At 34.9% G+C, this 18,648-nt stretch overlaps 1 protein-coding gene across 1 annotated transcript; it reads left to right on the top strand.

Annotated features, from left to right (window-relative positions):
- The first annotated feature begins 822 nt into the window (after nt 1–822).
- On the top strand, nt 823–7,729 carry LOC138329144 (uncharacterized). The gene is made up of 3 exons (XM_069275907.1): nt 823–971; nt 5,155–5,244; nt 6,280–7,729. Exons 1-3 carry the CDS (start codon nt 934–936, stop codon nt 6,461–6,463), a joined length of 312 nt encoding a protein of 103 aa, XP_069132008.1. The 5' UTR covers nt 823–933; the 3' UTR covers nt 6,464–7,729.
- Nucleotides 7,730–18,648: the final 10,919 nt, after the last annotated feature.

Here is an 18,648-nt window from a genome sequence, read left to right as displayed (position 1 = left end):
CGACGCCATTGATCGATTTGTAATCAACATTTTCCAGCTTACACCCATTATCAATTCTTTTAAAAAATTCCACAAAATACGACCTGTTTTGCGATCAGCAGAAGGATGCTATTAATTAAAATATGTTGTTATGGAAACGTTCTTTCGCACCCGTTTGTTTGTAAATGTATTTATGCAAACATTTTAAATGTCACATGTTTTATAAATAGATCCTGTGAAATACATTTTATTGATTATATTTATTGTGACCGTCACTTTGAGACAAACATATATTTCGATAGAGGATAGCCTCTATAGCTAGTCGTCATTGGTAAACTGAATTTTTAAGTCGCTTTCTGAGGCAAAATTTAATTTCCATATGAACTGGTGATATCAAAAAGATTAAACGGATACACTAGCTTTTGTTATCTTATTTTTAGTGAAATATATACCATACAGCTATTTTTTAATGCCAAGTTATATATACTGATGTTTTTTTAGCGATCAAAACCGAATCAATCGTTAGGTATTGAAACTTATAAACACATTCACGTTATATGTATCCCATACATATATTATTATTGCAGTATGGTTGCAATAGAAAATAAAATTTGTATATAAACTATCGATATTTTTCATTACACAGTAGCCAAGACATGACATTACAAACAAAATCGGATTTAATTTAAAATATAGATCACTCAACGATGCCTTCGGAGCACTTCCTTATCCAAAATTTTGATTTAAGGTAAATATCGGGATTACGATGCCGTCGAAACGTATAATCCCAATCTCCGTAAACAATTCTCAATGAATGTTTTTGTCTTTGCCTTTTAGGAAACGCACTTGCAATATAGGCGTAAACAGTCATTTCTGTGCTCTAGCGGACCTGGATAGTAAGATGCGTTCTAGGGAATGGCTAAATAGTATATACAAAGTCCTGGTAAACGCAGTATGGACTCGGACAATGACGACACCGATGACGTCACGAGGTAAGTTTAATTGTCAGTTTGTCCCTTTGACATTTGATTCAAATTAATTTGGAAGAAGTTGGAAATCATTCTGAACAGACTTATGTCTTATGATTTGTGTCTGATAATCGTTAGTTTCCAACCCGAAGTGTTATTTTTCTTTGAAAATAACATTTTCGATGGTATTGTATTATATTAAAGATTACTTTCTGATATGTCATACATATTTAAATATATGTGAAATTAATCACACTACCACGGACGTAATAAAAAGAAGGTCTAAATATTTTTTTTCATTTCTGTTAATTGTATCTACGAATTTTCGAAAAATTGATTCTGAGAACATTTTGTTTCTGATGTAATCTGACTTCTACTTAATGTAGAAGGCTTTCTCTTAAAACAATCTAAAGCATTGTTAATTATTGATAAATACAACTTTTTCTTCAAGATTTATATCTACACAAAATGCATCTTATATGAATAATCATGAATATGCTAGCACGATGTCATAACTCGCAATATACAAATATCCCATCAAAGGAATGAAGCTAGTTTTTGTTATTCATCTCGTGCGCGTCAAAGAAAAATCTCATGATGTTTTATTAACGTTACAAATGAATTTCCTTAAATGATTTTATAGATGAAGGATAGAATCAAACGTGATCACGAATTTCATAAAAAACCGAAATGCGGTTATTAAATATGCATTAGTGTTTGGGAAACATATAGTTTACAAAATCGAAATGGCTTTTGGGCAACCTTGGTGTTATTGCCTACAACAGCACAAAGTCAATGAGTTTTTTGCGTTCAGTTAAGTTGTCATTCAAACGCGGTGTACTGACCGCGAGGTCTGGATTTACCGACGACAAAAATTAATTAAAGACTACCCATACTGGTCTGTCTGAACGATTCCCTCACCTAATCCATCATATCACAAGGTCGCGCTACCAATCCGGACAGTAATGATACTAATTTATCTACTGGTGCGGGGGACGGAAATAAATTATATCCTCTACATTGGTTGGGATGCATTTCTGAATTATTTGGGCAAAAGGCATCTTTGAACCGGTGACCAAAACTCTTATTCGTAAAAAGCTATCCTTTATTTCTTATCTGAACATCAAAGCATTAAATTACTTTTGTTTCCATAATCAAATCGCGTAGCTTGTGTATATATTTTTTTGTTCTTTGTTAAACGGATCAAATACTTCAAATATGAAATAAGATTAGACATAAAAATGGAAATATTTTGTAAAACCACAAAAGTGAGTTGGCGTCTTTTCTCGTCGTTTTTTTTTTTTTTTTTTTTTTTTTGCCGTCATACTAAACGGTGGCAATGATCTATAGGGTGAATTTTCATTTGAAATGAATGATAAAACATAACTGTTAGGTTGGATACATTGCCAGTAGACAAAACTATAGCTAAGGATAACAGAGTTATATTGGTAATTTAGAGTCGTAATTACGCCTAATAGCTTTCCAATTGGGGCCAACATATACACGACCAAAAGGAACTTCGGCAAGAAAGAGAACGAGCCCGTCGTTTCTATGCAAATATAATGGTAGAAGATTGGACTTCACTCACGCAATGTGCATCTTTCTGAAAGCATTACTTGCCCTTAGTAGAGAACAAAGGTTCCATCGGCAATAGTGTAAAGTACCAGTCGATCGGTCTGGAACATGGTCCTGGCCTTCGGAGAGGTTTTACGCAGTTGCGTCATGTGTTGTGTACTTTATAATATGTATATATATTACATATCTCTTTATCCTCTTGGGCAGGCGAGAAGGGGATTGATATATCCAATCACTCTACTCTAAGTGCCTTTGACCCTCATTGATCATGATTACCACTCCCTTCCTAAGGTTTTTAAGTGCAGTTTACACATGTCCTATGTGACCCTCCAAGGGCAAAATAATAGTGATCATATATGAAAGATTGTCGCTTAAAACACTGTGATGCCTGATTTATCGAGTAGCATTTAATACTTAGGTAAATCGCGAATATCTGATGTTCGAAACATTATTTAGAATCGCATCAAATACATTTCGTATATCCCTTAAGTTATATCACGAAAATTAAAAAACCTCTATTTTAGATATAATTTATCGACCATTTACTATGGTTATTAACTGACGAGTATTGTTTAATTCCTCTATTGTTTGTCCCTTACTTTTCCAACTGGTCCACATTCTTTATACATACTGGCTTGCATTTTTATATCACTACAAACTATTGGACTTGTTTTAGAATGTACTTAAGTCCTCCAGTATGTGAACTTACGTAATTTCACGCTTAAGAACGATATTTGTGTTAATATCTTTATGGTGGAAAACTTAACACAATGAAAAGTAAATTCTTGCTGGTTAAAACATAAGACTTGAGTAAAACCATTCTGTCTGAGAATGGTGCCGGACCCTAGTGTTATTTCTGTATGATTGCACTTTATCTCATTGCATGTCTCCATCTCTGTAGCTGTCGCATCAACCTAGCTGGGGCAATCATTTTGTTTTTTTGCCGAGGTTGCAGTGACATGCTTGACAATTATCATAGATAGTTTCATCACAGTCCTGGTGAAACAGATGTCGCATAAATGAAATGCTGTGCTGGTGTAACATTATCTCATTTCAGAAGGGTGATTGATGTGTTTGATAAATCGAGTGCGCTTGTACACCTGACCGTCGTTGTCCTCACCATGTGATTGAACTATTTGTTATTGCCCCTACCCTTGGACAACAAAGGGTAGCATTGGGATATATCAGTCTGCATGTAGAAACTGTCCTGAATGGAAGAGAAATTATAATCCTAATAGCATGTTCACGGATCACAAACAACCGCCACGAGGAACATAAATTAATTTGCATGACACTCATTGAAATGATGTGTAAATAATGAATGAATCGGACGGATGCTTTAGTTTAGTAACACAGCATTGGAACTGGGTGTGTTGCTTCCGCTGGCTAATAACGATTTCATTAGATCATATACACAAACAATTGTATTATCCTCGTTATCCGGGCACGCGCTGCTTATCAAATTACAGATGACTTTCACTATTAACAGGGTAATTATACTTCAACAGAATACAAAATAAGTGGTGTCTCTGTTTTATTAAATGTTAGAACTGTAATCACAGCACTGTTATTTCTCGACATTTTACGAGGCAGTCTTTCTCTTTTCCTTCCATTGCAGTGTTTGGTGTCTGATTAGGGATGACACACGTCATAACTGTCTTTGACTTACGATATTCACCTTCCATGAATCACTGAACTTAATCCTGGATATCGGTTAATTGTCGGTTCTCTCTCTGAAATACACACATTTTAATCAGCCTTCATGGGATGAGATGTCGTTAAAATAACAAATTAAGTAGTTATAAAAACAATTATTTGTTTGAAACAAGAGGAATGCCGTTTTCATATCATTAATATACCTTAATTATATGTCAAACGCACAGTCAGAATAGAAAAGAATATTTCAAATTTCTTATGGAATTTCGCCACAAAAGATGTGACCTAATTCAATTAATATTAATTAGAATTGCCTCTATAATTGCAAAAATGGAATCTTAAACATAAATTCTTGAAATAGTATCACCTATTACTAAATTAGGAGATATAAAATGTGCACTCTGGAATTAATTGGTTTAAAAGTTCCTCTGTTCATCGTTCATGTCGCTTGATACTATGTCTTCGTAATGCACATTGTAAGACTATTTACCACCAAATCCCAAATGACAAATATGTAAATTAAAAAACTTTGCCAACTTTCTTGGTGATATTTTGGAATTACTGAGCTGCACTATTTTTGGTCAATGATACCTTGATAGCCTTTCCAGTATAATACGAGTCTGGGATTACTAGCGCACGGTAGCGTGCACCGTAGTAATCACAACAGTAAAGCCGAACCTGTTGTTGGCCTGTCTTAGTCATTGATACGATTATACGATGCAGCAAAACACTTTATACAAACAAGCGTCTGTTGACATTGAAATATCAAAATACAGAAACAATGTAAATGCGTAGCTTCGTTTCCTGTAAATCGATACATCGTATAAAAATCACTTTACCATGTATTGTAATGAAAACAATTTTAAGTTCAATCGAATCTTTAACTTGCTGCCTTCCGTAAATGTCTGTTATCATTGCCATAAATCAATTGTATTTTATTACGACAGACGGATTAATCAGACTGTCTTGTTTTCAGAGAGTTGAAGGAGCTATTGCACAAGCGAATAAACCTTGCCAAACTGAAGGCCTTGCTGCGTGACGCCGACCAGGACATAGTACAGCAGAGGTATGTATAGTTAAACAATAAACCACTTTCAATAAAACCATTCCAATTGATTTTGACGTTTCCGCACATCACTAAAAAGACATACGCAGCCAGCTGTCGCTGACCTTCGTTATACTTTAAAAAGACTGATTTTTGCGTGCGATTAAGTTTCCGTATATTTCGTGAGCTATATTAGAAACCCCAAAAATAAATCGCCGTGAAAATGTAGATTATATCACAGGTAAAGTACAATCTTACTGTGAACTGCCTGACTAAATCGCCGTGATAATGTAGAGTATATCACAGGTAAAGTACACCGCTACTGTGAACCGCGTGACTGAATCGTCATGAAAATGTAGATTAGTACACCCTTACTGTGAACTGCATGACTAAATCGTCGTGAAAAATTAGGTAGCTATTAAAACATGAAATACACTCCCGGCAAAAACATATTGTTTTTCAGTGTTCCCGTTCCTTTATATCTGTTTAAAATCTTACATATTACATTCCAATAACATAATCGTAATGGCGATAAAGTATCAAAACTTAATGTTACATATATTTAAAGGTGTGCTTTGAATGTTTTACACGGAAAGTAGGAAAACTGGTTATGATTGTACCAGTCCATCTATTGTTTCGAAGCAGGCAAATTTTAAGATACTGTAACCTAACTTTCTTTCGCGTCTATTACATTTCAAAACAGCAAGTTCGCGAAGATTAAAAGTCGTGGATTTAACAATAGAATGGAACTTTCTTTCAATAAATATGATATATATGGTATTTCATGGAGATAAGTTTCGCGAAATCATTTGGAACTCAAAATTTGCGAAAAAAAATCGCTTTCGAAAAACAAATATCTAGAAAGTCCCAAGAAGAATTATGCAAAAAGAAATACTTATGATGGCAACTCTTTTTGTTTCATTTTTAATACCATGTGTTTAACGGCAGAATGCCCATTTTGCCGAGAGCTTTTCATATTTTTTCCTCATATTTAAGAACGAAATTACTGGTTTTAAGTGACGAAATGAAACTGATGAAGGTGCTATTTTGTTCCAGGAAGAGAACATGCGATATGGAGTTGGGTGGGATGTGCAGGTCTGAATGGGCATCCTCTATAGCAGACCAGTACTACTACCTGTTAGGGCCTCACAGTCCAGGCCGCAGGAGGAGGAGATCACCAATTAGGCTGTTTAGGAGAAAAATCACCACACAAAAACTATTCGGGAAGCCTCATATGTGATGATGAGCATGTGAATTAAACAAAAACTAACTTTTAATACGTTGATTTGTAATAATCATTACTTGTTTGTTCATCTACATTTCTCTAATTGGATACATTTGGGAAAAGGACGTGTGATATTTTAACTACTTTCAAATGCTTATGTTGGCAATATATATATATATATGTACATTTGTATTTCCATACTAGAAAGGCATTTTGAATAACGCTTTCCAGTGCTTTTGCAATTTGTGCGTTACAAAGTGACAATAGGGATATCTTACTTTGCAGTTGAGGGAAAGGTGAATAGATCACATATTATGCCATTATTTCTATAAATAAAACCTTTTAAGTCACAGGTTACCAAAGGCTAGGGAGGTATGTTGGAAGTTTAATTAGGGGAGGGAGTTCGATTGTCAAATTATGGTATTCAAGAAGATGGATACAAACCTTCAGATACCGGAGTAGCACTCCTTTTATTGGCATTTAAATAAGGTATATGTACACTTTTTATACAATTATTGCTTGCCATATGATCACTAATTGTTTTGCCGGTTTGCTTAGTATTTTACTTTTGATTTTGAGATCATCTGGTTTAAGGATAGGTGTTTCTATGAAATACTAAAATCATCATTATTGAAATCTATGAAATACTATAATCATTATTATTAAAATCTATGAAATGTGTAAGTGTACGAATTATTTTAGCAGTAATAATATTTTTACACCACTATTTTATGCAATAAAACAAACTATTGCATTTATTGGATTTTCTGTACGTCATTTACAGCAAATGCGCGAATGCATCGCCGTGCTACACTGATCAAAATTACTTTTAGGCGAAAAAATTTGATTGCACCAAAGTAGGAACATTTACAGTATAAACTAATAAACTGGATACAGATATCTTTGTCAGAAATTACACATTTATAATAGAATTACATGTGCTGGGTAAAATTAAAAACACTACAATACAATGTATGCTTTTTGAAAATGGCCTAATTATGAGTAGTGTATATTTGGTTCTATTGTTCATTGTTGGTTTTGCTGTTAGTTTTATTTTAGCCAGTTTCGTTAACAACAGAAGTCTGTCAGCAAATTTTTCGTTGTATACTATTTAACATGTTGTGAGAGACCTTGCACTTTTTCAGACGTTGGACATTGCTTCTACATATGTAAGTACGTGTAAATACAATTTTGTTTTCCTGTATAATTCAATATATAAATCATCCTTTATTTGACCAATATGTACGTTTCTTACAAATAAATGCAGAATTATCAACGGTTGCTTTTTAGTATGTATTGTTTTTATCTTCAGATATGATCTACAGTAAATGGCAAGCAAAAGGCATTCGGACCGGTTCTGTGATTCCTGCCACGTTAAAAAATAAATATCTTAGCTACAACATAAAGGGTCTTTATCACAGCTAAATAATGCTCTTCCATTTGTGCCTTCATGAGTGCAATAACACTACAGTCACCCTGACATGCAATATCTCACGAGATTCCCTGCACAGGCCACAACTTGAATCTATTCCTACATATATGTATCAATAAAGGTTTTTATATAACTTTACAAGCTTACAAATGTACCTTATCAAGATCAGAATCGAGTCCATAATTACACGACTACATACTAGTGAATTATCTCATATACAAATGAAATATATCGTGTTTTGGGAGAAAGACCTTCCTAACAAGCCGTCAATTGCACAGGTAATAAATTCGTTGACAGGTGGGTGTCACCCCAGGGATCTCATTAACAGACAACATGATAAACCGATTACCATCGCAACGAAAATCGTCTGGCACTTATTAAGAATAGAATTCTCCACTTCCTGTATACCATGGAAAGACCAGGATTTTTGTAACATAGTTTCGCTTACGATTAATGGGAGTTCCTCTGAGATAGGCACTTTAAATACGTTCTTATGCGTGGTGTTTTTATCGTGTAACAAACTGGTAAACCACTTGGGAATTCAAGGTATTATTGGAAAAAATGTTTAGGATACACACGTGTTAAAATTTATTTAAATTGGTATGGAAATTGATTACATAGACCTCGAAAAGCGGAATTGTAGCCAGCCTGTCAGATAGAAGACTTGTCCAATGCTTTCTATGAAGTACTTTTTAGTAGTTCATTCCTCTGTGTACCACTTTATCTACCCCGTATACAGCATTTCGTATTCTCGTCACCTTTTCACGAACACATTAATCAACGATCATGGGTTCATCATTTACGAAACATTTGAATTCGTGTTCGAGCTTTATCGACAAATAACTCGAAAATTTATAAATGTCTAAAACGGTTACAGTTCTGTATCAGAAAGGTGACCTTAGTGATTAGATAGCCCTGTCAGTGTTACAGCGTCTTATTTATACCTAAACAATACTGACATGTACTACTCATACTATTAGTTATACTGTTCCCAACCGACCAGACCGGACGACAAGTTTCCATGTCAACAAGTTGAAGTTACATCCCTTGAGTGCTAACTACACGCCGAACCTCACCGCCTAGATGATGTAAACATGCCGACAGACCTTACTTAGCGGTGTACCTGGTATAACCTACGTCGTATAATGATGACTGATGCGACCACTTATGTATGTTTCTGTTGTATAAAATACCATCATTTTTTTGTTACTTAGTTTATATCTTTGGTTTGTTTGTTTGTTTGTTTGATTAATTAACGTCCTATTAACAGCTATGGTCATGTAAGGACGGCCTCCCATGCATGCGGTGTGTTGCGTTTATGTTGTGCGAGGTGCGTGTTTTGGGAGACTGCAGTATATCTATGTTGTGTCTTCTTGTATAGTGGAACTGTTGCCCTTTTTATGGTGCTATATCACTGAAGCATGCTGCGAAGACACCAAGCAACACACCCCACCCGGTCACATTATACTGACAACGGGCGAACCAGTCGTCCCACTCCTTGTGCTGAGCACTAAGCAGGAGCAGAAACTTCCACTTTTATAGACTTTGGTGTGTCTCGGCCAGGGGACAGAACCCACAGCCTTCCTCACAGGGACGAACGCTCAACTCAAGGCCAAAAGTGAGGCGGTGCCAAGGGAGGCATTAGGAAGGTAAAGTCAGTTAGGAAGAAAAGAAAAGATAAGATCCTAAATTTAGTCGCCTTTTACGATCATGCAATAGGGGCAGTGCAAAATATGTAGTTTCCTAGAATAAGTTGCGTGTTTAGCTTATATAATGACTTTATGATTTAATAATAGGAACTTGAACTGTTTATTTATCCCACTAAAACTAAACATTTATACAATTCCTTGGTGAACAAGTGAAGTTCTGGAAGAAATATACATTCTCGTGTGAACGCCACCCATAAGTACCTGCCATACTCAAGAATCTTATTTTTGTACTTTTATTATCGAATATGTCAGTCTGTAAGAGGAGCAGCAATGGTTGGTAACTAAGTTTACTTTTTTTTCTTTATTTTATTCAAACATTGAATAATGACGCTACATTATGTAGGGAGTAACACATGACAAAATAATAAAAAAGGATATTCATCTTTCCGCAATGCAACACTACTGTCATAGAGTTATCTTGGGCGTAATATTTCCTACGTATGTTCTTCGTCTTGTATTACGTACATGTGGTATCAAATGCTATGTTCTTAAAGGACGTGTCAGGTAATGGTGTTTGACGAAAGTGAGAGCTTCACGGCAATTCAGTGATAGGATATCAGCATTCCCATGTGGGGATCAGCACGGACAGACGACAAGCAGGGCGAAGTGGTAGAATGTCTGATTGTCATCAACTAGGTCAGAATGAAAAGTCAGCCAACATAGTGCAAAGCTAGGGGAATGTCGGACATTTCAAGATTCGGACACCATTGCCGAAACGCAGAAGCTTGGTGATAAAATGGCGGACACTATGGGGAGGTAGTGACGTAATGTTGGATACATCAACCATGGCTCCGGCTTTAGGTCCTATTAACATGCAGTAAGTTAAAAAGCTTGCAATACTTTGTGTGTGTGGATATTTGGATGTTTTGTGAGGCTGTGGTAGTCCTGTTGTACCGCCACGTAATATGGAGCTTTTTCCTCTGTATGATTCTATCCCACTGAACCATGCAGCCAAAGACACCGAGTGACACGTCCCAATCGGTCACATTATACTGACAATGGGCTACTTTGTTAGCATAAAGTACAAAAACACACAAACTTCCACATAACACCAAACGCTCTACTACAACCAAGAACGAGGCAGTATCACGATTAAAACCAATTCTGGGATTAAGAACAAATATGAAGTATCACATGCAGCTGCCTTTTTTGTCTTTCGATAATGATCCAGCAATGAAAAGAATGATCACTTTTAAGATGTTTTAATAAATGTAGAAAATAGCATACCTCGTGTTAACCTTTAGAATCAAGACATGGTGCAATTTTAACAGCAAGGTTTCCACATTTAGGCATTGGCGTGAAAAAAATAATGATCACTTCCATTTTAAAGAGTGTTTCTTATAGAGCTATAGAGCAACATACATGTAGGTTAAATAAAGTTTTTTGGTCCTTTGGTGTTATATATCATTTCATTTGCTCTTAACAATGTGGTTTTTAAAGGGTTTATTTTTTCACGTCCCATCAACAGCCAGTGTTATTTTTAGAAATGTCAGTTTAAGGAGGTGTAAGATAGGTTGGGTATCCGGGAAACAAAGCAGCGACCTACAGTCAGTGCCTTGCAGATTCTGCTTGTGTGTATTGCGCAACCAAATGTGGATAACTAGTGTGGATATGCCGAAATACCTTATTCACTCAGTTATCACTGTTCGCACTGCTAACACTGCGTCTCGGTATTGCGTTTATGGATTGATTTCCATGTTAAACCTTTTCGATTGCAATTCAACAATGGTTTGGTTTGGTTTGTTTAGTTTTACGTCCTATTAACAGCCAGGGTCATGTAAGGACGTGCCAGGTTTGTTGGTGGAGGAAAGCCGGAGTACCCGGAGAAAAACCACCGGCCAGCGGTCAGTACCTGGCAACTGCCCCACATAGGATTCGAACCCGCATCCCAGAGGTGGAGGGCTTGTGGTAATATGTCGGGACATCTTAACCACTCGGCCACCGCGGCCCCATTTTCAACAATGGAAAAATATTAACCAATTGTTATTTCTTAAGTCAAAACTAATCCGAAAGCGGGTAAAAATGACGAAAACCTGACTTCCCGGAGTAAAATCATCGACTTACGGTCACTCCCTTGCAACTACCCCATGTAGGTTTCGAACTCTCAACCAGGAGGTGGGGGGGGGGCTAGTGGTAATGGATCAAAATGTCATAACCCAATGAAAAGACAACTACAGACACAAGAAAAATATATCAGACATCAAAAGCTCGCACTATTACAGGCTAAATTCATTTTGTTATTATAGCTTTTCTAGGACGTTCAACTCTGTACAAAATACAGCAAATCTCTTCCCATCCATCTTTTACTGTAAACAAATAAAGCTTTTGATCTTCTGTAATCCATGCTACACCAGGGAAACCGCCCATGCTGACCACGGAACGTGACAAGTCGACTATTTCCTCCCTGACGACAATTGGATCAAATTGATACATGGTTCCGTCGGGTCCAACCTCATTTATCCATTCTGGTTTGCAATAAAAAAAACATTGAAACAGTAACGTGGTTGTTTAATGGTTATTGAGATGATTGCGTTTTTTCTGATGTTGATGGTGTGCTATTTAGACTCTATAAAAGACACAACATCCTCTTGACTGTATTTAACACAGGGTTTTTTCTTTCTATATTCCATCAAGTATTAGTATTTAAGGTGATGGGTGATACAAATTAAACGTAAATGCATTTCTTATTGTGTGTTGTGGTACAAGTATACAATTTGGTACACCATTACTTTTACCTAATACAAGGTATTCTTACCAGATCTTGCATCTGACGGTCATATATCTAAGTCTAATATCTTGAAAATTAAATGATGAAAAAAAACCCAGATTTTTTCTTCTACACCTAAATCTTTTTGGGATACTGAATGCAACAATGAATATACGTTAATCGGTTAAGTTGTCTGCCATAGGAATGTTTCAATGCTAATATCGTTTCAGACAACAGATAAAACCAATGACTCAAGATACATGTGTTTATACTGTAAACCATTATATATTTCCACGTACAATGTACTTCGCCTCCAAGAAATCGCTAAAATAGATCACTACCAAAAGTCTCAAATACAGGTAAACTAGATCACTACAAAAAGTTAGAAATACGGCTATAGTAGAAAACCACAAAAAGTTTCAAATACAGGTAAAATAAATCACAAATAAGTTTCAAATACGTGTAAAATAGAAACATTTAAAATACAGGTAAAATAGATCACCACAAAAAGTAACAAACACAGGTAAAATAGATAAACACAAAAAGTTTCAAAGGCAGGTAAAATAGATCACCACAAAAAGTTTCAAATACAGGTAAAATAGATCACCACAAAAAGTAACAAACACAGGTAAAATAGATAAACACAAAATGTTTCAAAGGCAGGTAAATAGATCACCACAAAAGTTCTAAATACAGGTAAAATATATAACCACAAAAAGCTCCAAATACAGATAAAATAGATCACCACAAAAAGTTTCCAATACAGGTAAAATAGATAACCAAAAAAAGTTTCCAATACAGGTAAAACAGATCACCAACAAAAGTTTCACAGTCGTGAAATTAAATTGTCAGGAAAAGTCGTAAAGCGTGACAACGCGACATTCCATCGCCTCGAAAATATAATTGATAGATTTTGCATTAATCAAGGATCTGTAATCATTCTAAAAACTTTGTCCTTCAATTAATCTTGTGTTAAATGATCAATATGGCATTAACGCAAAGATAAGAAAAATGTTTGCAGAGAAGGACGATGAATGTGAAATATTATGCAAAAAAATTTTCAAATAAACACAAATCAAGTGTCCGGAAAAAGAACCCAAGCCATGAAGACAACGTTGGAAAATTTAATCATCAATATGGTCAAAAAAATATCAGGTGAATCCCCATTCGATACTTAACCTGTGAATACTTGTCAAATTGGGCGGAAGGGAAAGGCAAAGATTTCTAAAGTCGCAGAGATTGAAAACGTTTTGTGGGATCATTTTATTTTCTGATATGATTTTATCGCGTCATCAAAGTGTGATTAATTAACGCCGTCATCATTCGTACAACTGGACCCCTATGTTTCCGGGAAGGACAAAGACACAATGAAAGCTGTTTATAACATGATAAACCTACACAATGATTACGTTGTTAATTATTGTTACAAACATTGCTGTGCCTAAATCCCCCATGGAAAGACACGTGTCTTTCACATCTCAATATGTGTAACAAATATTGGTGTGGAAATTTTGCAAAAAAATCTAAGATATTGTTCTTTGCTATTTAAAGTTATTTATAGACGTCATGATCATGTGACTTTCTGACAGTCTGCTAAAGATAAAGAAGACATGTCGACATGTTGATACAAAACCAAAACGTACAGTGGCATATATTGTCTTTATTAAATTACATTTTCCTCTGTTAATCCTTTCTTTGAAGAGATAGAGAGAACACCGATGTATGTTATCCGTCTATATCATAAAGCTAATCATTCCTGTTGGTCAGTCGTAAAAAATATTCTTTATTACACATATTGACATTGTTGTTGTTTTGTCTAAAAATTGGATCAATAACGAAGATTTTCTTGGATCAATAACGAAGATTTTCTTATAATATGTATTGCTAGGCTCCGGCTACATGATGAATGGGAATATATTGTTTTTCATTTTCTTTCATACCTACGGCTATAATACTGATTTATCCCCTACAATATACTCATGATGTGCTTGAGGCTGTATCACATGGCTACCCATGCAATACAACCACGTCACGCTTCTACATAATTCGTATTTTATCAGTAAAATTTGAACCCTATTTCTAGAATCCTGGTTGGTTTTGTTGTAAAGGATGTAAACAATGGGATTTGCATTGAAACGATCACGCAACTTTCATGTTAACTCAGAACTTATCACTTCAGAATTTTTTAAAATATACGATAATCTTGATGGTAAAATTGTTATAAAAACGTCAAAGTATGAGAAACCCCTACATCATACATGTATGTATATATGAAGAATAGTTATGTTCTATCACAAAATGTAAAAAATAAAACCAAAACACTAAGGCCTCAGGGTGAACTACATTCGTGACCCTCTGGTAGAATATCCCTATCAATGTTATCCACGCATATACAGGAGTCTTATATCTCATGCGCGTAGGTATTGACTGTGATTGTGAGCGTAACGTCATTCTTTTTGGAGAAAACGACGTTAATTGCGCCCAAAAAATAATGGCGTCACAAGGGATACCCACCCGCAAGGGAGCTAGCACAGTAATATCCAAAGACGGAATAGGTCACCAACTCTTATAACGTTAATACTCATACCTAGATTTTATTTCCTCAATATCCTCTCAATTTATCATCACCACATTCCTCATTAATAACTTTTCACCTGCTGTATACAACATGTCCCCGTGTGTTTTATTTTGGTCTATGAAGTTGCATTCAATATTCATCTGAAACACTATAGGCTATTTGTAGATATAAGAATCATAACTGTCATCAGATGCTTTTGAACTGATGCCAAGGTCTATTCAGCTTCTTTTAATAGGAATACTCAACACAACAGCCAAGGATAACACATTTATTGGTATTGATATGAAACACAATGGTAACATCAATACAGAAAATAACAATGTCGTATCCTCCAGTCATTTCGTTTGCCTCTGATGTTAAGTGTGTTAAAACATATGCATTCCTACGATATAATTATAATATATAAAACTGTGAGAATTGTTTTATTGTCGCGAAGTCATAAAGTCCTTAGGACTCCTTAGGATAGGAGGACGTATTCAGTATCAGCTTATAAATATTCGCAAAACTTGACATTTTACAATGTAATTAAAGCATCACCGGCAACATACTCATCTTTATTAAAGACTTTGGAAATACTTAAAATTAGCCTTCAGAATTTATTTTGGACTTTAATACAGGAAATATTACAAAACTAAAGAAGATTTGCCAATAGATAAAAAAGATACCTTTTCTTCATTAACCATATGCATTGGATGCATTTTATCGCAATTTTAATTCATATCTATCGAACCTACTGATATGTGTTATCAGGAGATTTTTTTGTAAAATACAGAAATGTTTTTTATCAATTGTCAAACAGGGAAGATACATGTATCTCACAACCCTAAATCACAAATATTTTGACAAAAGTTTAAATCCAAAACCAATTTATCTCGTTTTATAACACTTATTCCAGGTATAACTATACTAAAATGAGACTCATTTAAACACAACGTTTAACATTATCTTCTCTTGTGTCATCGACAACAAAAACGGATAAAGTAAGCAAAGCAGAGACCTCGCGAGAGACAAAGTTGCTTACAGTTAAATCTGAAATGGGTGGCTTCTGACGAGTCACGGGGAGAAGGGTTTATAATATATTGTTTATATATCCAAAGGTATTCTGTCTTTGTATATTTAAGCATTGATGTTAACATTTTTAATTTCATAGGAATGCTTATAATTGTTCAGACTACTTGATAATTAAGGATTAACTTGAATAGATTTTTTGTGTTATGGAGATATAACACAAAAAATCTGAGTATACTCTCTTATGTGTTATGGAGATATAACACAAAAATCTGAGTGTACTCTCTTATGTGTTATGGAGATATAACACAAAAATCTGAGTGTACTCTCTTATGTGTTATGGAGATATAACACAAAAATCTGAGTGTACTCTCGTATGTGTTATGGAGATATAACACAAAAATCTGAGTGTACTCTAAATACACCGCGGTGTTATGGAGATATAACACAAAAAATCTGAGTATACTCTCTTATGTGTTATGGAGATATAACACAAAAAATCTGAGTGTACTCTCTTATGTGTTATGGAGATATAACACAAAAATCTGAGTGTACTCTCGTATGTGTTATGGAGATATAACACAAAAATCTGAGTATACTCTCTTATGTGTTATGGAGATATAACACAAAAATCTGAGTGTACTCTCTTATGTGTTATGGAGATATAACACAAAAAATCTGAGTATACTCTCTTATGTGTTATGGAGATATAACACAAAAATCTGAGTGTACTCTAAATACACCGCGGTTTATGAAGAGAGTACACTCAGATTTTTGTGTTATATCTCCATAACATAAAAAGAATATTCAAATAAATCCTTATAATTCAATAGAAATATATTCAATTTCCTTGACGAAAATGTGATCTCGTGTCCTTTTCAAACATGAGTAGAATGCAGAAGCCTATAGGTTAGTTGATTAATAGTAGGATCTTTCCTTACCTTGAGGGTAGAGCAGGCAAATCATTACCCGAGGAGGAGATTCACGACTGCCTAACCCTTCTAAACCGAGGCTTGCCGAAGGTAAGACTATTGTGAATCTCCTCCGAGGGTGAAAATTTTCCTGTCCTACTCTTTAGGTAGGGAATGATCATTTTTCTGTCGCTGCAATTCCCCCATTTTTTAAAACTACTAATAGTCTACCCGATTTCAAAACAGCGAACACATATATTTATTTACTAACTCTATCATCTTAAAATTGTTTATTTTACATTGTCAAAAACTTTGTTAAACTCGTTGCACAGTGACAAATAAGAATATATACCACTTTGAAATAGTCAAAGTTAAAGAAATATTAAGAGCAAGGCAGTCTGCACGCGTATAACACATTTGGTTGATAAATTGGAAGTTATTTAGTCACTTTTACTATAATACTATGGAAAAGCATAATCAATAACAGAGATTTAAATAGTATTACTAAATCTCTGTCAATAAGAAATACAACAGATTGTAGTTAGGTATAAACGCAGTGAGACTTTAATACAATGTAAGTTAATGAACTGATCATCATCTGTTTCGTTTGGTAGAATCTAGACCTACTACATGTAGCTTTTATTCTTCAAATATGTTATTAAAACAATAAGTACAATGTATTGCTAAATATTTTTCCGAAAACGTGAGCAAAATGACAAATGAAGTCTATCTTGAATTTAAGATATCTAAGAGAGACATGACGTAACGTTGGGTGACACCCAGCCCACGTAAACACATATTCACGCTTTTCTCAGTGGCTGTTCATGTCCGAAAGTCCTGGACAATTCTCTCCTAAAGCTCATTGTAGTCGCCCGATTGCAGTGAATGTCTTCATATGAACGATGTCACTACCAAAGAACGACGATTTCTAAAATTCCAAATAAACTGTACGCATTATCCTTTTTGTCGGGTTCGTTCCGTCCAATACATTATATTTAAAATTGCACTCATATTACATACACCACTATCGTGTTTGTACTCATTTCTCAGTGTAAACCATCCTTAGACTTCGGTTTCTATAGTCTGGTATTCTGATACACGTTTCTACCATTGGAACAGTTATGCTATGTATTCTGTCCCTGACAGTGTGACACATTGTTTGCTGACGGTATTGTCAATCACCTTTTCTGAAGCTTTGCGGGTCATTCTTCTTAACGTCTGTCCTGTATTATGTACAGTAAAGTATGTGCTATATAGCATAGACGTGAAGAATCAAAGGTTCGCCCAATTCACTAATGGAAAATATGTTCCAAATAAACGTTCCCTTTTTCTCAATTAAGATTTCTTTATCATAATTACTCCAATAATCTGTCAACTTCGGCCATGTTTAATGATGTGTGAATATTTTTGTCTTCGAAATCTGAAGTCAATATGTCACAAAAGGTCACTCCGTTTATATAATAATTCGTTGAAATATTACTAAATTCATTTCGTAAACGTATGGAATATTGCACTCTTCTAATATGCTATGGAGAATGGACAACATTATTCCTTAGATGGTGTTCTCAAATTACATTTAATCGAGCTATCTGAAACGTGTACACGCGAAAAAGTCAATATTTATATTAAATTATTAATTGATTTGCTTATACAAACTTCACAAAAACCGGTAAAGATGGAAAATTTAGAGGCGCAGAAAATATGTAGAACACTTAAAATGTGTGGGGTTTTTTCTATAACAAAAAGAGCAAGTCATATACCATACAACTTAAAGATGACAGTGTATTTTGAGCGTAACAATTAATCAAAGCTCCATTTGAGAAGATGATACCCAAACGTTGCGTTCTTCAGAGTG

This window comes from Argopecten irradians, chromosome 8 (assembly GCF_041381155.1).
Source record: "Argopecten irradians isolate NY chromosome 8, Ai_NY, whole genome shotgun sequence".
Lineage (NCBI taxonomy): Eukaryota > Metazoa > Mollusca > Bivalvia > Pectinida > Pectinidae > Argopecten > Argopecten irradians.
Note: the sequence above shows the minus strand (reverse complement) of the source record. Positions and strands in the feature narration are given on the sequence as shown.